The 20,901-nt window shown below is 58.9% G+C and overlaps 1 protein-coding gene across 1 annotated transcript in view; it reads right to left on the minus strand.

The window, feature by feature from the left end:
- Positions 1–732: 732 nt before the first annotated feature.
- NTRK3 (neurotrophic receptor tyrosine kinase 3) overlaps positions 733–20,901 on the minus strand; it is a 110,987-nt gene continuing 90,818 nt past the window's right edge. Inside the window, 5 exon segments of the mRNA XM_056113842.1 lie at positions 733–1,176; positions 2,403–2,561; positions 18,410–18,653; positions 19,346–19,518; positions 20,166–20,296. Coding sequence (XP_055969817.1) covers positions 991–1,176; positions 2,403–2,561; positions 18,410–18,653; positions 19,346–19,518; positions 20,166–20,296 — 893 coding nt within the window. The 3' untranslated portion in view covers positions 733–990.

A 20,901-nucleotide genomic window follows, 5' to 3' on the forward strand; every position in this document is an offset into this window, starting at 1 on the left:
TTCGCCCGTCCCCGCCCAGGAGGTGCCCCCGTCCGGTTCCCGCGCTCTGTGCCCGGCTCCGCCCTGGTCACCTGCCCAGGGCCGCCCAGGCCCGGCTGCAGCTCACACTGGGCAACTCGAAGGGTCTACAAACAGACAGCAAGACTGTGGTGCCACACCGCGTCTATTTGGGGGTCTGGTGGGCACAGGGACGAGGCCTCCTGCTCCCCCCTTCGGGGTGGGCGGCGGGAACTGGGGGTCCCGGGAGCGCCCGCCCGCATGGCTCTGCTCTAGGCAAGCAAAGAGATTCCGTCTGTGAAGAAAGAGCCGAGGGGCAACGCCCCCCACGCCCCGGCCTGCGGGGTCCGGTCCGTGAGCTTGGTCTGTGCTTGGGGTGGACACCGCTGCTCCCCCCCCAGGGTGCCCCGCCCCACTAAGGCTGACTGCGGCCACGGGGGTGCGGGGTCCTCCGCGCAACTTCCAGCCCGGAGTGTCCAGTCCTGGGTGAGGGGGCGTGGGGTCCCCGCGCGGCTTACGCGTGCCCCCACCACCCCGGCGGGGGTGCCGGCCGGGACGGACTCCCTGAAAAGGTCCCGACTCCTTCCAGAGTGGAGGTAAGAGGACGTTCTGGGGCGCAGGCCGGGAGGCGCGGGGTGGACCCGGAGAGGCGAGGCCGGCGTGCGCTCCTGCTCGTGGGAGCCCCCGGGTCCGGCGTGCAGATGCTTCCGCGTGCCCGGTCCTCGCGGCGACGCCTCCGGGGGCCCGTTCCTCCGGGCGACGCCTCCGGGGGCCCCTCCGGCCCCCACAGAGCCGTGGGCCTGGGTCCCGCAGCAGCGCGGGTGCAGCTAGATACTTAGATATATAAATATATATATGGGGACGGATATGCCCGATGCCGGCGCGGGGCGCCTCCTTTTTTTTGTCTTTTTTCTTTTTCAGTGTGGTCAGTGTAGCAGGCACTTAGTTCATGTGGAGATGTTCGTCGCGGACGCCGAGGCCGGGCGGCCGCCGCTAGCCCAGGATGTCCAGGTAGACGGGCGCGGCCTTGCCCAGCGCCTGCAGGATCTTGTAGATCTCCTTGATGTTGAGACGCTGCTGCGGCTCCCGCTGCCAGCACCCCAGCATCACGTCGTACACCTCCTTGGGGCACACGCGCGGCCGCTCCAGCACGCGGCCCTGCGTGATGCACTCGATGACCTGCGGGGAGGGTGGGTCACGGAGGGCGCCTCGGCCAGCCGCCTGCCCCTCGGCCCTGGCCCCGCCCCGGCCCCGCCCCTTCAACAGCAGGCTCCGCCCCTTCGCCCGCGCCCGCCCTGACCCCGCCCCTGCTTCCGGCTCCACCCATCCCATCGGCCCCGCCCCCCCTGCCCGCGCCCCGCCCTGTCCCCGCCCCTGCGCCCCGCCCTGTCCCCGCCCCTCCGCCCGCGCCCTGCCCTGGCCCCGACCCCACCGCCGGCCCCGCCCCTTCAACAGCAGGCTCCGCCCCTTCGCCCGCGCCCGCCCTGACCCCGCCCCTGCCTCCGGCTCCACCCCTCCCATCGGCCCCGCCCCCCCTGCCCGCGCCCCGCCCTGTCCCCGCCCCCCCGCCCGCGCCCTGCCCCGGCCCCGCCCCTTCAACAGCAGGCTCCGCCCCTTCGCCCGAGCCCCGCCCTGACCCCGCCCCTGCCTCCGGCTCCGCCCCTCCACCCACGCTCCGCCCCTGCCATCGGCCCCGCCCCCCTGCCCGCGCCCCACCCTGTCCCCGCCCCTCCGCCCGCGCCCCGCCCGCGCCCCGCCTCCACCGCCGGCCCCGCCCCTCCACTCGCGCTCCGCCCCTGCCATCGGCCCCCGCCGTCCGCCCGCGCCCCGCCCTGACCCCGCCCCTGCCTCCGGCTCCACCCCTCCACCCGCGCTCTGCCCCTGCCATGAGCCCAGCCCCTCTGCCCGCGCCCTGCCCTGGCCCCGCCCCTTCGCCCGCGCCCCGCCCTGACCCCGCCCCTGCCTCCGGCTCCGCCCCTCCACCCGCGCCCCGCCCCTGCCATCGGCCCCGCCCCCTGCCCTGGTCCCGCCCTGGCCCCGCCCCCACCGCCGGCCCCGCCCCTTCAACAGCAGGCTCCTCCCCTTCGCCCGCGCCCCGCCCTGACCCCGCCCCTGCCTCCGGCTCCGCCCCTCCATCCGTGCTCCGCCCCTGCCATCGGCCCCGCCCCCTACCCGCGCCCCGCCCTGTCCCCGCCCCTCCGCCCGCGACCTGCCCTGACCCTGACTCTGCCTCCGGCTCCGCCCTTCCACCCGCGCCCCGCCCCTGCCATCGGCCCCCGCCCCCTGCCCTGGTCCCGCCCTGGCCCCGCCCCTCCGCCCGCCCTTCCCTGGCCCCGCCCCCACCGCTGGCCCCGCCCCTCCGCCCGCCCCCGGCCCCTTCTCCCCGCCCCCGGCCCCGCCCACACCTCGGTGTTGGACAGCTGGAACCAAGGCTGCTTCCCGTAGGTGAAGATCTCCCAGAGGATCACCCCGAAGCTCCACACATCGCTCTCTGTGGTGAACTTGCGGTACATGATGCTCTCTGGGGGCATCCAGCGAATCGGGAGCATGGTGTGGCCTCCCACCTGGTGGGGGGAGACGGGCACGGTGACCCCCGATGTGCTTTCTCCTATGCCAGCCACGGGGGGTGGGGCGGGTCCCAGGCGGCCCCAGGGAAAGCGGGATGCAGGAAACACCCAGAAAGAGTCGGGGCAGAAGTCAGTCTCCTGCGTTTGGGGGCAGCCCGGGGGTCACCGAGCCTGCTCAGTGCCTGCTGGGACCCCAGCTTGTGGGCACCTCATCTGCTCCAGGAAAATTCTGGCAGCGCCCAGGACGCTGCAGCCCAGGGAGGTCCTGAGGGCGGGGCACAGGGGTGCCATGGGTAGGACTCAGGGGTCCTATGGTTAGGGCACAGGTGCGCCAGGAGCAGGGCACACAGGCGCCAGGGGCAGGGCACAAGGGTGCTGGGCCAGGGCACAGGGGTTCCAGGGCAGGGCACAGGGGTCCTATGGGCAGTGCACAGGGGTGCCACGGGCAGGGCGGAGCAGTGTGGAGAAGGCGGGAGCCAGGTGATCCCGGTCTTGCAGAAGCGTCTTCAAGGATCCTCAGAAGGACACAGGCTCAGAGGTCTGCCAGCTGGGGCCAGCGGGGCACCCGTCTGGGTGGGAACCCCACAGCTGGTCTCAGGGCTGGATTACCGTCCAGGTGGGCACTGTGAGCTTGGCCGTGGGGTCTGTGGGTAGGGCACCGCTGACCGCGGTCAAGGGCGCTCGGGGATGTCCTCATGGACTCGTCTCCGTGGCCGCCCGTGGCAGAAATGAACACCCACAACGCTTGGGCAAGATGCTCATGGGGACAGTCACTTCTGAGAGCGGGTGGTGCTGGTCTCCTCCGTCTGAAGCCTTTTACCAGGCGAATGATCGCACAGACATGAGGAAACTGCCTTCCACGGGGGGTCTGGGATGGGGGGGGGGTGCGGTTAGAATCAAGACAGTCGGAGACAAATGAAAGTTCTTTGGCACCCGAACAGACGCAGAAAGTTCCCCTCTCAGCCCTGCCGAAGACAAGAAGCGAGAAGCCACGGGGTGGGGGTGGGGGATACTATTCAAGAGAAGGAAGAGAGTATCTACCCCCCAAACACATGCTCAGGGCTAAGATACGCAAGGGCTGAGAGAACAGGCCGCAGAGAGACAGAGCCGGCCGGGCAGGGCATGACTGACATGGTGACAGGAGAGAGGCGGCAGGTGAGAACAGCCACCGTGAAATCAAGACCGGCTGAATACTGGCCCGGAGGCCGCTGAGGACAGGCACCCTGACTCCTCTCAGTACCCTCTGCCTGGAAGCTTCCAGACTGTTCCAGCAGAAAGCCGAGAGAGAGCAGATAAAGAAGCAGTCAGAGGTCCGAGAAGGGGGTTTGTCCTGAGGAGGTGGAATCACTAACGGAGGGTCAGCGATTGTAGAGAGGAGCGGGGAGGTAAACACACCTGCTAACATTTAAAAGTGGTTTCTAGAAGAAGGGGGGGGTACATGTGATTTCCAAATCAACTTTAGGAAAGCAGAGCCCCCAAATCTCTCACCAGTACCCTGAGCCCACCCCCCCAAAAAAAAACAACCAGTCAAAGTACTACTAGGATACAGATCAAGATGAAAAGAAAGCTGGAGAAAGAGGCTGAATTAATCTCACCAGGCCCGATCGACAAGGAAGAATCTCATTCCTTTGGAGGAAGCGCGAGATCTGCCTCAGAAATCAAAATATGTGCCGGTTAGATGGAGCACCGAGCAGCAGACAGCACTGGGGGTGAGAGGAATGCAAGGAGCAGAACCCAGAGAGGAACTCACACTGGCAAAAGTGAAACAGGCACAGAGGGGCTTGAGTTGGAACAAAATTAGCTCCAAATTAATTGGACTCGCCAACGGAGCACTGGGACACGTTGTATCTTTTTTGGAAAATGCCTAAAAGCCAGAGATTTTCTTTCCCCCAAAAAATACTTGAGCTCAGAGCCAGTGCTACACTGGGGAAGGCATTTGCCTTGCACCTGGTCAATCTGGGTTCTATCCCCAGCATACCACAGGACCCACCGAGCCCACCAGAAGTGATCCCTGAGCACAGAGCCAGGAGTAAGCACTGAGTACTACTAGATGTGACCCCTCCCTCACAAAAATACTTTAGCTCTATTTCATAAATTTTGATGCACAGGGCTTTCGTCATTATTATAACAAAGTATTTTACATTTTGTAAATGTGAATTGCCCAAAGAGAACCTTCTAGAAATCATTCTCGGTGTAATTTTCCATATCATTTCTTGTTCCTTCTGCTCTTTTTTCTCTTTTTCCGTTTTTTGTTTTTTTTTTTTTTTGTTTTTTTTTGTAAAGAGGAGAAAGAGCTGAGGAAAGGGATCGCAGGTACAGCTCGATCATGGCACAGACTCTCCCTCCACAAACCAATCAAGAAGGCCTTCCTAGAGTGACATCATTATTTTAATTTGTTTGTTTGTTTCTTTGTTTGGGCACAGTGGCAGTGTTCGGGAATGACTCCTGACTCTGCATTCAGGGATCATTGTGGGGATCAAACCCGGGTTGCCATGTATAAGGCAGGCACTCTCCCCACTGTCCAGTCTCTCTGGCCACTGTACATATGTTTTTAAAATGCAAATAGGGAATTTTAATGGATTGATGAGGGTTGTGGTTACACATGCCTTTCAGCCTTTAGAGATTTTTCACAGTATTTTCAGTTGTATCTTTAAAAAATACTTAAATGCAATCACATATCTGATTTCAAAGAAACTCTGGAATCACAGGGAAATAAAAGTAGGAGCCGGAGCAGTAGTACAGCAAGAGGGCAGTTGCCTTGCACAAGGCCTACCTGGGTTTAATCCCTGGCACCCCCACCGCGTTCTCAAGCACTGCCAGGAGTAACCCCTGAGCATCACCAGGTATGGGGGGAAAAAAAGGAAAAAGAGAAAAAAGAGCAGAAATAACAAGAAATGATATGGAAAAATTACACCGAGAATAATTTCTAGAAGGTTCTCTTTGGGCAGTTCACAAGACTATTGGATAAAGAATGTTATTGAAGATAAAATGTAAAATTTGTTATAATAATGATGAAATCCCTGTGCATCAAAATTTATGAAATAGAGCTAAAGTATTTTTGTGAGGGAGGGGTCACATCTAGTAGTACTCAGTGCTTACTCCTGGCTCTGTACTCAGGGATCACTTCTGGTGGGCTCGGTGGGCCCTATGGTATGCTGGGGATAGAACCCAGATTGACCAGGTGCAAGGCAAATGCCTTCCCTAGTGTAGCACTGGCTCTGAGCTCAAGTATTTTTTGGGGGAAAAGAAAATATCTGGCTTTTAGGCATTTTCCAAAAAGATACAAAGTGAAAAAATTTAAAGTTGCTATCTTATGAAAAGATTACTTTTCCTCTCTCTTCTCGCCGTTAGTAAGTTAAATGGTTGTGCTAAGGCTGCGATGCTATTGAGGTTCTGATATAAGCGGCTGCATTAGATAAGGCTCAACAGAGACAGCAAAACCCTCAAGACAAACGAATATAAAGCGAGAGGAAATAAATAATGAAGATTAAGGAGGAATTCGCAGAAGCCAGAGCAAAGCAAAAAGCCAAAGCAGACAAACACGTTCTCTGAGGGTGGAAGATCCCTGATAAAGCCAGGATGGTGACGCCTGTCCACAACAGGGGCCAGGCAGACTCTGCTCTTTTCGTTTTGGCTGTGAACCAAAGAATTCTCTTTAAAAAAAAAAAAGTCTACCTTAAAAATAATATAACGAATTTACAGGTAGAGATGTGACCACTGATTTGTTAAAGGATCAACAGGAACTACAGGGGGTGAGGGGAGCATACCCAGCGATGCTCAGGGCTGACTCCTGGCTCTGCTCTCAGGGGTCATGCCTGGTGGGGCTTTGGGGACCCTGTGGGTGCCAGGGATGGAACCCGGGTCAGCTGCATGCAAGGCAAATATACTCTCTGCTGTGTTCTCTCTCAAGCTTTTCATAACACCCGTAATTTTACAAAAAGTAAAAAAAAAAAAATTTTTCCTAAGCCATACTCTATGGTTTCAATGAACCTGATGTGAAAATCCATAATACATAAATACAGAGAACGTTATTTTGCCTATTATGTACAAAACTAGCCATTATGGGGCTGTAGTGATTCCTGATTGCAGAGAGTGGAGTAGCCATGAGCATTGCCAGGTATGGCTCCCAAGCAAAATAAGTAAAAAGATGCCCCAAATTTCCGATATCTTTTGCTAAGTTCCCTCATTTGTGAGGAAAAAAAAGATGTGCTAAATTTATTTATTACATTAGAAGGATGGAAGTTATCTTTTATCACCCATTTTATTGCAATGCTATTCAGGCCATTCATAGTCACTGCAATAGAACCAGAATAAAAATAAACACTGAAAATGAAGAACCAAAAGGATGATTTTCTATGTAGGACATTCCTCTTCAAGATAATTAGAAGCCATTAGAACCAATACATGATTTAGTGAAATTGCTTAGATAGGAAATGAACGCGCAAAAATCAAACCACTCTCAAACAACAAGAGCAACAACTTCAAATTTTTTTTAAAAAAAAGAGATAGATCATTTGTACAAGAGCATCAAAAAAAACACAAAAGATTTCCTAGGAACAAATCTGAGCATAAAATACACATGATCTATTTAAAGAATAATGTAAAGATTCAAGTGCATGCAAAGATCAGACTTTTTCTTGGGTAGGAAAATATCTGCTATAATAAAATCTCCCTCAAATTAATCTCAAAATTCAACACCTGAATGAAAGTCCCCATGGAACAGGTATGGAAACTAAAGTTGAAGAGCCAAATTCATCGACGAAGAGAAAATACTTGATGAGCATAAAATATGTTTGAACAGAACAAGAGATTTGTTCCATCAATCACAAAACAAGTAATCAAACTACAGGAAAAAACACATTGTGTTACTGGCAGAGAAAGAAACAAAACTCCACTGATCAATGGAACAAACTAGAGCCCCACAGTAGACCCAGGGAGAAATACTAGAATTTAATACATGAAATGATTGGTTAGTAATCAAGTATTGGGACAATGAACTATTCATTTTAAAAAGTACACTTAGATACCTACCTCACACCATATACAAAAATCATTTCCAGATGGATTAAAGAGCTAAACATAAAAAAAACAAAACAATAATAATATTAGAAAAAAAATTAGAAAAGTATCTGTAAAACCTCAGGAGAGAAAAAAAAAAGCTTCCTAAATAAGACATATTCGAAAAGTAATCAAGGATAGAACTTAGGGGGTACAACTTATTAAATAAACAAAACCAAAAAAGCAAACAGTTTTGAGGGGCAAACTACAAAATAAACATAGTTAAGAGACAGAGGACAGAGTCTCTGCGAGGTCAGTAAAAGACAGAGCATTAGGACCCAGAAGCCACTATCATAGCACTGTCCATTTTGCAAAAGCAACCCCGTAAAAAACAATAGCACACACAGGGCACGAGCAAAAGACAGACAGAAAGTCACAAATGACCACAGATACAAGAAGGGACACAGCGGGGGGGGGGGGGGGGTCGGGTGGGGACAGAGGGCCGGGCTGGGGTGGGAAGGGCCCCTATCACTTCCTGGCCGGCTGGCCATGCCGCCTTCGTTGTATTCGTGGGGGTGCTGATAGGAGCATGGCCTGGCTGTGTCCAGGGCAGGCTACATGAGGCACGGGACGGATGGCATGAGTGCTGGCCAGCGCTCAAGGCCGGGGCATTCCTGCCCAAGCACCTCGGGGAGAAGGTCCAGAGAGGCAGACGGAGCACTGGGAATGTTCCTCCGGAGAGGGGATGGGGAAAGGGAGGGGGTGGGCGGGAATCGCATTCAAAACTATGACAAGACAATCAAGAAAACAGAAGCGTGACTGCGGGCAGTGGGTCTATCTCCCTTCAGCTCTCTCCCAGCAAGTGCTCCCCTTCCCCCTTCTTTGGGGGGCCCACACCCAGCGGGACTTAGGGCTGACTCCTGGCTCTGTGCTCCGGGGATCACTCCTGGCTGACTCGGGGGACCCGCTGGGGTGCCGGGGATTGAACCCGGATGGGCCGTGTGCGAGGCCAGCACCCTCCCTGCTCGCTGTTGCTCCAGCCCCAGCCCCCCTCTTTCTTGAAAGGAAACCCATCTGCACCTCGGTGAACGGCTGAGACCACTGCCACTGGAGGGGGCAGCCCCCCAGAAGAAGTACTAAGGCGCTTTTGACCAGATCTCGCACGTGTCCCTCTCACCCGTGTTCAAACCCCTCTGGTCCCATCTCTGAGATGGAGACAAAGCGTCCTTCTGAGGGGAGCACTAAACCAGGAGTACCTGCTCCTGACCTGCCCATCGCCATGAGACATCACAGGGACCCAGAAACAGTGCTGGACAGAGAGCTGGCCATGTCCACCTCCCACCCCTGCTGGTGCCCCTCAGCTGCACTGTCCGGGGGAGGGATCCTGGAGTCGAGGTGCTGGCCAGGCCGCTCGGGCTTCTCTGAAGGGAACAGATGCTCACAGGCCCCGGGGCCACGCCAGATGCAGGTCCGTGATCCAGATCCGTGGACTCTCCGTGCCCACATCAGCAATGACCTCATTCCTGTCTGGGGAGCACCAAGCAGGGGCGGAGCTGGCTGGGGTGTCCTGAGAGCTGACAATTCCTTTAGGCCCAGGGCTCAGCTGGGTCCCAGAAGAACCCCCCGAATCCACACTAGGATGTGGAGGTGTCCGGAGAGCAGGCTCCAGGTCAGTGGTGGACCAAGGGGCCTGGCCTCTGGTGCATGCAGCCGGCCTCCCGAAGGCTTTTCGCTCATTGCTTGGCTCGCTGGGGGGCTGCCGAAGGAGAGGGTGCCCGGCTCCCCCTGACCCCGGGAGCAACGGCCGACACCTCAGCGGGTCCACCCCTGCACTGCGGGCCCCAGGTTTAGTTCAGAAGCAAATCCCGGCCCATTGGTTGGGACTCGGTGCTCCATGGACCCCGGATTGTATTTCCTGGGGTGGAACTGAGAACCCCACTGGTCGGCGGTTCCATGGGTGTGCAACTACACAAGCCCATTGTGCATACAGACACAGCAGACACGCCCCCCGCTCGGGAGGGCAGAGGCTCCCCAGGCAGGGGCGAGGGGGACAAACCCCTTGGCAAATCTGGCCACTTCTATTCTTCCCAGCCACTGCAGGGGAAGTGATGGAGAAAGCAAGGAACATGCGGACATGCCGGCATGTCACCACGGCTGGGCAGCGAGAAGCGTCAGGGGGCCGCCATGGACCCTGGCTGCACCTTCCCCGAGCTGAGAGCAACCGCCCTGGCCAGGAAACTCCTGTTTCGCAGCCTCAGAACAAGGTGCAGGGTCCCACAACGCTGCTGTGAAGTAGCTTCCTGTCCTGTGCCCTCGGAATCGCTGGAGGACAACTCGACGCTTCGTGCCGAGAGACTTATGGTCACTGGGCATTAAAAATGAAATCAAAATCTCCAGGCACATTTTTTTTGTCGTTCTGGTTTATGAGAGAGTGGCCCATAAAAGGCTCCCGTGCATACCAGAATGTAATGCTCGGGGATCAAATGCGGCGGGTGAACGGGACGGAGACATAAATCCCAGCCGCCGGGGAAAGCCAGTGAGGCTGGCTGAGAGCTTGTTTGCATGTTTAACGGACGATGCGCCGTCAAACTGCTGGTATTTAAAGTTCATTAGACGCGTTCGAGGGGCAGCGGACGTCTCTTTTGACTGTCAATATTTGCAATGTTCTGGCAACGCGACATTTGTGACTACTTCAGATGGTGCCGACGGCTGTCCACGGCTACTTCAAATGCTCAGGGGTTCTCAGGGCGCATAAAGGCTTGTGGGGACGGGGGCGCTGGATCTTCCCCAAGACCATCAAGAGTGAGGGGGGAGAAGGTTCCAAACGGTGGGAGCTGCATATGACCCCCTCCAAGCCCACCAGACGCTTCAAGCTATTTCCTCATGGCCAGTTGAGTGTCCACTGATACACCATGGGCGGAGGGGGGCAGGGCACCCGACTTGGCTGAGTGAGCAACTGTCTCGCTCACCTCTACAGAGTGACACCAACGGGCATGCGACCTCCGAGGTGCCCTCCCGACCAGAGGTTAACACGCATCCACCCGTGTTCTAGAAGGTTCTGCCTTTCCATCTATGCGTGGAAAAGGGTGGCTGGTACAGAGAACACACCGGAGCCTGAGCCTCCCCTGGCCCTGCTCAGATGACCCCGGATCCCCCCGAAGGGGCGGCCCCTGATTTCAATGTGATCCCCGACACACATCGGCTCCATTTGCTTAAGGACAACACTTTTCTGTTTGTGCTGGGGCCACACCCGGGGGTGCTTGAAGCTACTTCTGGCTCAGTGCTCAGGGGTCGCTTCTCGTGGGTGCGGAGATCCAGTGAGACACCGCGGGGGGTCATGAGCAGGGCAGAGGAACCCCCACCCCCGTAAGGCACACAGCTGCCTGGCATCCACCCGGATGATGCTCGCTCCTCAAAGCGTCTGGGTGCTCCCTCCCCGAATCCCGCTGGCCAGGGCCCCCCGGGAGACCCGAGCAAGAAGCAGAAGGCAGAGGCTCCACCCCAATGAGGGACCCCCCAGCATACACAGGGGGTGTCCGGAAACGGCCTCCAGCTGGAACAAGTACATCGGGGTGCCCATGTGCACTAACTTCCCCTCCCCAGGAGAAGGGGAAGGACCCAGGATACCCACCACGCTGAGTCAGCCCTCCTTCTGGCTGGAAATGACCACTGACATGAGCATGGAATCCCTCGGCCCTGGGGGACAGGACAGGAGCAGCCACCGGCAGGCCATGTAGAGCCGTGGCTCAGCCTCTCGGGCTGGGTGGAACCAAGCAGCCCAACCCCGCCTCCCCTGTGCTCAGTCCCACGAGACGCCCCAAGCACACGGTGTCTGCCCTGGAAACTTCCATGTGGCCAAAAGGACACCCCTTTGTCAGGGGCAGAGCACTGCCCATCCCCAGCACCTCTGGGCTTGGGCCCATGGGAGTTCCAGTCCCCGCCTGGCCCCCCAAGCCTGCAAGCTGCTGGTCTGTGCCCCCCACGGGCGGCCGGGCCCAGCCCCGACCTCCGCAGCAGAATCTGGACTCACTGTGGGAGCCGCATCTGCCGCCAGCCTCCGCAGCTGCCAGGACGCAGTGCCCAGGCCCTTCTGCCATGGCCCTTCTTGCCATGGGGGGGCAGACAGGGAAGAGAGAAGAGAAGGGGTGAAGGGAGAAGCTGAAGGAGGGAAGGAGGCGGTAGAGCTGCGCCCACGGTGCTCTCCGCTCCGGATCCTCTCCTGCCCGCCTCTCCCCTTCCTGCGCCCGGTCACGTGCCCCCTCACAGTGGCCAACTCATCACAGAGCGCCAAGCCGAGGTATGCGGCCATCTCCAGTGCCCAGGTCACTGCATTTGTCACTCACATCACGGGGCCCCTCCAAGGTTGGGGGAAAGGGAGGTGGGCCAGCCGGACACCATCTCTGTCCTTGGGTTTCTGGCAGTGGCCGCCCGCACTGACCGCTCCCCCGTGAACAGCTGTGAGAAGCCCACTTCCCAGCAAAGACCCCCCCCCAGAAAGCTCGTACCAGGCCAGCCCTTTGAGACGGTTCCCCAGGGAGCAGCACCACACCCAGCAGTGCCAAGGGAGTGTTGGGGTGGCCCCTAGTACTGATCGTTGGCGCATCCCCACAAATGCAGAATCAATGAAAGGGTAACGTATTTGTTTGGCCCTGAACTCAACGATCATTCCTGGTGGGGGGATCCCTATGGGGTGCCTGGGATCAAACTTGGGGTGAATACGGGCACGGTAAATGCCCTACTCTCATTTTGAGACAGTAAAAAAGTGGGGTGGAACCATTATATGATGCTTGGGGCGGGGGGGACAGGGGACAATAGTTATGCAATGGCAAGGCTCATGCTGTGAGCTCCAGAGAGTGAAAATCCTTTCTCCGCAGAAGTGTGGGGGAGCAGGGGGGCTGCGGGGTGGGGGGAGGGAGAGAGCCTTCCTGGCGGGAAGCAGGTGCTCGGACCATACCGCGGGCTCCTGAGAGCTCAGACACCCCCTATGCCACACACCAGCACCAGACAACATCTGGAGCACACTGCTCGCTGGAAGGAAGACCAATCCCAGCGGGTCTCACAGGCAGCTCTTCAGCTTCCCCGAGAGGGGCTGGCCCAGGGGCTAAGTGTGATGGTCACCCTCTGCCCTGCGATGCAGACGGGAACAGCCTGGACCCTCTTCTCCAACCCACAGTCTCCGGCCAGAGGGATGGGTGATGCCCGCTCTCGTATCCTGGGCCACCAGAATGACGAGCATCAGATGTGGGAAGACAGTGTGCTGCCTCCTGAGCTCCGACTGCCTCTTCCAGGTCACCAGGCTTCACCGGACGCACACTTGCCTCCAATCACCTTGCCACCGTCCCCTTTACGGTCACCCAAATCCCTGCATGGAGGTCTCTTTCACGGCTATGGAAACCTGTCCTGTGTCACTCCGACTGGGACTTCCCTTTCCTCCACCCCACTTTTCACAAAACCCAGCTGGAAGAGATCAACCTCTCCCTTCCCCATCTCTCTCTCCCCCCACCCTTACCCCATCCCACCCCACCCCCGTCCCCTTTTCCCCCTGCCCCCTTCCATTCTGTTTAGGATCTGCACCCTGGCCAGCATTTGGAAACAGGTTGGGCCTGTAACTTGAATGATTTAGAGTTCCTCCTATAATTTCTACCTTATTCACTTACGTAGCATAATAATTACCATCTATTGAGAACCTAATGGGTGCCAGGCAATTTGCATACATTCTCTTACTTAATCCACACAAAGGGAAAACATGGTTTTCTTTCTCTGTTTTCCAGAGGTGAGGAAAAATCGCCTTCCGTGTCCAAGGGTCCAGGGTCCAGGGCCCCTGACAACAGCGGATATTTGGGCGAACCGGCACCAGGGAGGGTCCTCCTGGGCCCTCCGGCGCCCCAGCTCTGCTCTGTGGGATCAACTCAGCCTGAAAAAAATGCCATTGAAATTCCGCCTGGCCGGCCCTCTGCTGACCCTGTGCCCCCTCCGCCAGATTCTGCATGCACAGATCACAGAGTCAGGGCTCTGGGGCTTAGGAGAAGCCTGGAGGAAGCCCCAGGAAGACACGAGGCGGCTGCATGCAAATGTCTTAATCACAGCTATAAAGAAGAGATTTGTATGGAAATTTATGTATCTTTACATGTCCTATATTCAGTTTGCCCAAGGAAAGAAATAAAGAGGTCTTTCACACGCGAGGGACCCGGAGGGGTGAGTCAGGTATGACTGAGGTCTCCCTCTCCCCAGGGGAGCAGGGCTGGGGGCCGTCCCTGGCACCTCTGCCCTGGGCAGGGCACAGTCCCCTTGGCTGTGCTTTGCAGAGAGGCTACAGAAGCACCGGCTGGCCAACGCAGAGCCTCTGGGACAGCCCAGCCAGCCAGGCTCCCGACTGACTCTAGGCCCCTTCCCCAGAATAACCGAGTTTCTCCCCAGCCAGGGCACAGGGTCAGGTAGCAGCCAAGAATGTCAGTCTGCGATGGGGTGTGAGTGACAGACAGAGAAGAGCCTCTGTCTCCTTAGCAGCCGGGAGGGACGGGGACGGCAGAGATGGAGCGAGACCCTCTGCCAGGACCTCAGCGTCTGCTGCCAGGGGTCACCGGGGTGAAGCCGGTGACATTCACAGCTGCCTCCAGCTCCTCCAGCCTTTGGAAGGGAAGCGGGTGGCATTTGCGCATCTGATTCCAGGTCCCCCCTGGGGACACACGGGCCTGGACTGTCTCAAAGAATACAGTGGGAAGAAAATAAGGAAAACAGGCCAGCAGACACGGTCTCCGTGCTGCTCCTCCCCGAGGCTGCGTCCACACCGGTGGCCTCTGCGGGAGGGTCCCAGGGTTCAGCTTCAGCCAGTGTGTCCCAGCTAGGGGCAGGCTGGAGGTGCAGGAGCCAGCTCTTTCCCGGGCCACGAAAGTGAGAGGGGCAGACCCCCTGACCTGGGCCTCCAAGGGAGGGACCTGACCTTACAGGTGGGAGGGGGTGGAGTTCCCCACCCACCGGGTTTCCTGCGGTGTGACCCCCAGAACCATCTGCAGACCATGGCCCCAACCCTGACCAGGGAGGTTGGGCTGCAGCCATAGCCCTTCTGTGCTGCATCTAAGTGAATCTCTTGTAATCAGAGCCCCAGATCCTGCTCACAGCCGTGGGGAGCATGGGATCCCCCACTAACTCTACTGTCCATCTCATTCATCCATCCATCATCCATCCACCCACCCACCTATCCATCCACTCAACCACCGTCCATTCATCCATCCATCTACCCACTCATCTACCCATTCATCCATCTACCCATCTACCCATTCATCCGTTTGCCCGCCCACCCATCCTTACATCCACCCACCTATCTACCTACCCACCCACTCACCCATCTACCCATCCATTCACCCACCTATCTACCCATTTATCCATCAACCATCCATCCATCCACTCATCCATCCAACATTCATTCATTCACTTACCCATTCTTTAATCATTCACCCATCCATCCACCCATCCATCCATCCACCCATCCTCCCACCCATCCATCCACTCAACCACCATCCATTCATCCATCCATCTACCCACTCATCTACCCATCCATCCATCCACTCATCCATCCAACATTCATTCATCCATTTACCCATCTATCAATCATCCATTCACCCATCTACCCATCCATCCATCCACCCATCTACCCATCCATCCATCCACCCATCTATCCATCCATCCATCCATCCACCAATCTATCCATCCATCCATCCATCCACCCATCCATCATCTATCCATCCATCCACCCATCCATTCATCCATCTATTCATTTGCACACAGTTTTACCAAGTGTCAGCTGAGCCCGAGATATGCCCAGGCACAGAGGGTAGTGAGTAAAGGGGCAGGGGTCGCATGGTCTAGCTAGACCCCTGCAGAGCAGGACCCTACCCCAAGCTCCCTCCAAAACCCCTGGTCTGTGTGCAGCTCTCTCCCGAAGCCTGGCTCCTCCTCTGGGGAAACTCGCATTTCTGACTTCCAGCGTTGATCTCCCAGCTGCCCACAAGGCTTAGGGAAGGCCCCAGGCACCTCACCAGAGCTGGAGGGCCTGGGAGCCTGGATGGGGTTCGGAGATGGTGCCTGTCGCTAAGAGAGAAGGCTGTGGAGCGGGGCGGTCTGTTTCCTCTCTCGAGATGCGAACAGGAAACCAGGTGGCCCGCCTTTCTAAGCGGTGGCACAGCTCGCCGGCAGGAGCCAGATGGTGCCTCTTGTTTTAAGAAACTGAAAACAGAAAAGGGAGAACCCAACAAGGCGCGTGTCCCTGCATCTCCCTGGCCCTGTCTCTGGCTGGCACGCTGGCAGGCAAGTGCGCACACGCACACACACACCTGCACACAGAGGCTCCTACTCAGAGCGCACATGCTCACACACGCTAGCATGCGCATGGTCACGAGAGGTCCCGCAGAGCCTCACCTGAGCGTGCCTGCACATGGCTACATCTCACTGTACCTGGCACCAGAACCCGCACCCGTAATCTCTGAGGAAGCCACCAGACCACCAAGGGTGGGTGAGGCTGCCCTCGGCATCGGCTCAGAGAAAGAGACCTCAGTGGTGGCCCCTAGACACACGGTCTCCCACCACCCCCTCGGAACCCAGAAAACCGATGTGTGGCCACAGCGTGGGGGTCCAAGAGCAGCCCCAGCTGGACTCTGGCCACAGGAAGCGGCTGGACACTGAATCACAGTTCTTAGCCTTGGACGGCACCCCTGCAGAGACCCAGGGCCACTCTCATAAACCTCCACTGCCCTTTGGTCAGGAGGTCCCTGTGGACCGGAGACCCACATGTGGAAACAAGCTGACATCAGGGATCTCCCGCAGGGGATGGGAGGGTGCAGGTGCTTGAGGAGCAAATGGGAAAAGGTACAGGCCTCGTGGAGGACCGCCCCAATTTCAGATGCACTGTGGCGAGTGGCCCCGCGGACGCTGCTTGGCGGACAGGGGGGCGGAGGTGACCCAGCAGCTGCCCTGGCCCCCAGATGTCCTCTCACACAGACAACGAGACTGTAGGGTTACTTCCCTTCCGTTTTTCGGAAAAGTCAAGGGCTGGGAGGCTGGACATGGGGAGGCCACCAGAAGCTCTTTGGGAACAGGCAAGACGCCTCTGCCACCCCTAATGGGCAGCCATGGCAGGAAGCGTTTTCCAGCACCCAGTGTCCATGTACCGTAGGAGTGGCCCTTAGGGACCAGGGAGAGTCCGGGGATAAGGTGCTCGCCTCACACACGCTGACCTTGGTTGGATCCCCAGCACCCCCTAGGGTCCCCCGAGCCCCGCCAGGAGAGATCCCTGAGCACAGAGCTAAGAGTCAGCCCTGAGCACTGCCACGTGTGGGCCCAAAGTAAAAATAAGACAAGACAAACAACAACAAAAGTGATTTGTTAGTTTTTCCTGACATCCATGGGATCAAAGACAGATATTTCCGCCCCGGTGGTCTCGGCGCAGAACGGGCTTAAAACACACATGAAAGGAGGTGCCCGGTTATGGGGAACACTCCTCTCCTTCACCCCCGGGCATCCTGGCCACAGACACCGCACGTGTTCACCCCAGGGAACCCTCCCAGAGGAACCAGTTCACCGTGTTATGGCGCGGGCGGCCCCCGTGACACAGCCACCGTGGGAAGACTCAGGAGGGCCACATTTAACACCTTCTGGCCGGACCCAGTTTCCCAAGGTGCAGCCAAGCCTGTGGGGGCTGAACAAGCATCACCAAGCGTCTGCCTCACACAGGAAACAGTGACCAGGCCGTGTCCTGATCAGAACAAAGCTGAGCCTGGCCGAACGCCCCACAGTCTGCGGGAGAGGCAAACAGTACCAGGCAGCCAGCCGGGGGTCGCCACTGGGCAACTCGACCGAGACAATGACCCCAGACTCTGCTGAGCTACTTGGTGGCTCCTGGCGCTTCCCGACCCTTCTCCAAACTAGGGGTGCTGATCTGCGGCCCAGCTGGGTGCCCCACTGCCAGCCCCGCCGGGCCCCCAGGGTGGGCCAGCTTCCCCACGGACACTCCGCATCTCCAGCGGCCATTTCCCTGCTCAGGCAGAGGCCAACCCACGCGGTCAGAAGCCAAGGCCAGCCTGCCAGGCTCCGGCCACCCTGACACTCGTTCCTGGGAGGTCTGCTCATGGAGTGACGGGGACGGTCGTGGCCCACGCCCCCACGTCCCGGCGCCACCCTCCTCACCCCAACTCTCTGCACCTCGACCGACTGAGGAGGCAGCAACACTCGGAATCAAAGGCCACCCTGCCCCTGCATGCTGCCACCGGGCTTCCTCACACGGACCCCTGCAGGTGACAGAAGGCCAGGCCAAGCGCCCAGCCCCACTGGCCTCTGGTTCCTTTCCCCGCCCAGGACAACTTATAAGCCCGCTCGGTCCGTCCCAGAGGTTCATGGGGTTCCCCAGGCACACACCCCAAAATAAACTTCTCCCCTTTCTTCTCTTGACTGACTCGTCTCTGTTCCTCTGTCTGCTTCCAGAAGTCTCCAATCTCCCGGCTGCTTCCTCCCATCAGCCCGAGCCAGCTGACGCACCTCGGCCTCGGGGCGCCCCCACCTGCTCCCCTTCCTGGGATAACGATCCCCACCACGCAAACCCAGAAATGCCAATGCAGAGACGCGCCCACGCCCAAAGTCTACCCCTGCCCCTCCCCGCACCGCAGCCCTCAATGACCTCGCTCCCTGGGGCCCCTGGTTCTGGCTGCTCCCCGGGGCCCCCCTGAAGGCAGGACAGGAGGTCAGAGTTGAGAGAAGAAAGCGTGGACGTGTCGGGAGGGGTGGGGGGGCGGGAGGGACAGCAACACAGACAGCGAGCAGCAGCGGGCAGAGCGCGGCCGCGGCGGCGGCGGCCTTACCCGGTAGTAGTCGGTGCTGTAGACGTCCCGGGACATGCCGAAGTCCCCGATCTTCACCAGCAGGTTGGCCCCCACCAGGCAGTTCCTCGTGGCCAGGTCCCGGTGCACGAAGTGCTGTGAGGCCAGGTAGGCCATGCCCGAGGCGATCTGGCTGGCGATGTGCAGCATCTGGGAGAGGCCCAGCTCGCCCTTGGCCTGGCGCGGCTGCCCGTCCACCAGGATCATCGCATCCGGCCCATGGGCCCTTCGGGAGGGGGGTGCGGGGGTGGGGGGAGAGGGAGCAGAAATGTTCAGGGGGCGGAAGTGAACCGCTGCCCTTGGTGCCTGGCCCAGGGGACCCCAGGAGGTGCATGGGTGAAGAAGCTGACCAGGGCCTGCCGAAACCCCGAGGCCCAGAGGTGGGGACAGGGGTGACGTTACGGATGCAGGCAGGAAAAGCAAAGCGGGGAGGGCTGTCTGCCTGGCGCATAGCGGACCGAGCCCCCAGTACCCCACAGGATCCCCAGCACCGCCAGGAGAGATCCCTGAGTGACAAACAGGGTGACTCTTGAGCACCGCCCCAAGTGGCCCCAAACAAAAAAGAACAAAAAGAAGAAAGCTTGCTGGGCTCAGCCTCGCCCATACGGGGAAGCACTCTTGGCAATTCAAATGTGCCTCACTCGGCCTCCCGCCCCCCCCCCAACAGCCCTTTCACAGAAAGGGAAACTGAGGCACAAAATGATGGGGTCACACGGCCCAGGCCCAGTGCCCGCATTGTGTCCGTGGGCGGGAGGGGGGGACTGAGGGTCCATGTCAAGCTGCACTTGTTATAAGCGAGGGGCCATGAACCCCCACATGGGGTCTTGTGACCGGCTGTGGGAAGGAGTGGGCCTGGGCTGCAGTTCCCCGGGGAACCTCCAGAACATTCCGGGCGCCGGCACGGGCAGCCATGCCCACCTGAGGAACTTGTTGAGGTCCCCATGCTTCATGTACTCGAAGACCATGATGAGGGGGTCACCGTCACCACAGACCCCGTAGAATTTGACGATGTGGTCGTGCTGCAGATTGGTGAGCAGCTCGGCCTCCCGCTGGAAGTCCTTCCGGGCCGCCAGGGTGGGGTCCTTCAGGGCCTGCGGGGGGAGGGGCTCACAGGACTCTCTCCCACTCGGGTCCCCAAGACACAGGGCCCTGGTGGCCCGCACAAGGGCGCTGAACACATGCCGGGGGTGCTCAGTAGGGAGGGGCCCGGCCAGGCTCTGGGAGCCGGGGAAGGCTCTGAGCACTTGGATGGACCCTGGCCTAAGGCCCCCAGGGGAGGGCATGCTCCGGGGTGCAGACAGCCAGCCACCAGGTCAATGGGCACGCCTCGGGCAGAGGGAGCCCCCTCCCACCACCCCCAGCTTACCAGCTCCAGACCCCAGGGAGCAGACCACCAGGACCCCCTGGTGCCTCTGACCCACTCCCATGCAGCCCCCCAGAAGAGAGGACGAGGGCCCCTGCCCCTGTGCCAAGGCTCTGCTGTGGGACGCCCGAGCAGCTGGGTGGGACGCGTCCCGGGGGCAGGTTTAGCTGCATCAGGGAGGGGAAGCGACTCTCCTGGGCCCCTCATGGCCCGCCTGGGGCCCTGGAGCCGCCGCCCTCACCAGCTCTCAGGGGAAAGTGGGTGCAGAGGGCAGGACCCCGACTTCTCACAGGCCAGACCTGCAGCTCTCGGGCCCAGCCCTTCACCCCCAAAGGGGAGGACTCTGCCGGCGCCCCCAGCCGTCCCCGCACTCACCTTCACGGCCACCAGCATCTTGTCCTTGGTGGGGCTGAGGTTGTAGCACTCGGCCAGGAAGACCTTCCCGAAGGCGCCCTCACCCAGCTCCCGTTTCAGCACGATGTCCCTCCGCTTAATGTGGTGCACGTCTGCAGGGACACGGGGCGTCGGGGTCCTGCCGGGCACTCGGGGCCCCTCAGCTCCCGGGAGCAGTGGGCAGTGGCGGATGCCGAGTCCCGAGGCCGGGTCAGTGATGGGGACCAGCCGAGCTGCACCCGACAAACGGCAGGCACGCTGGGGCCACGGCTGGGGGCTCCTGCCCCGGGCTGGTCTCACCCCACCCGGGGTCAACTGGAGGCATATCACACCCACTCCCGAGGGTGCAAGGGGAACCTGCATCCAACTGGGAGCGCACACACACACACTCACACACACACACACACTCACACCCACACACACATACCCTCACACACAGGCACACATACACTCACGTCCTCAGTCACACGCCCTCGCATACACACAGACATACACCCTCACACACAGGCACACATACACTCACGTCCTCAGTCACACACCCTCACATACACACAGACACACAGACTCACACACACACCCTCACACAGACACACATCCACACACATACACCCTCACACACAGACACACACACTCACGTCCTCACAGTCACACACCCTCACACACACAGAGACACACAGACTCACACACTCACGTCCTCAGTCACACACCCTCACACACA

This window comes from Sorex fumeus, unplaced genomic scaffold (assembly GCF_029834395.1).
Source record: "Sorex fumeus unplaced genomic scaffold, SorFum_2.1 ptg000024l, whole genome shotgun sequence".
NCBI classification, from domain to species: Eukaryota; Metazoa; Chordata; class Mammalia; order Eulipotyphla; family Soricidae; genus Sorex; species Sorex fumeus.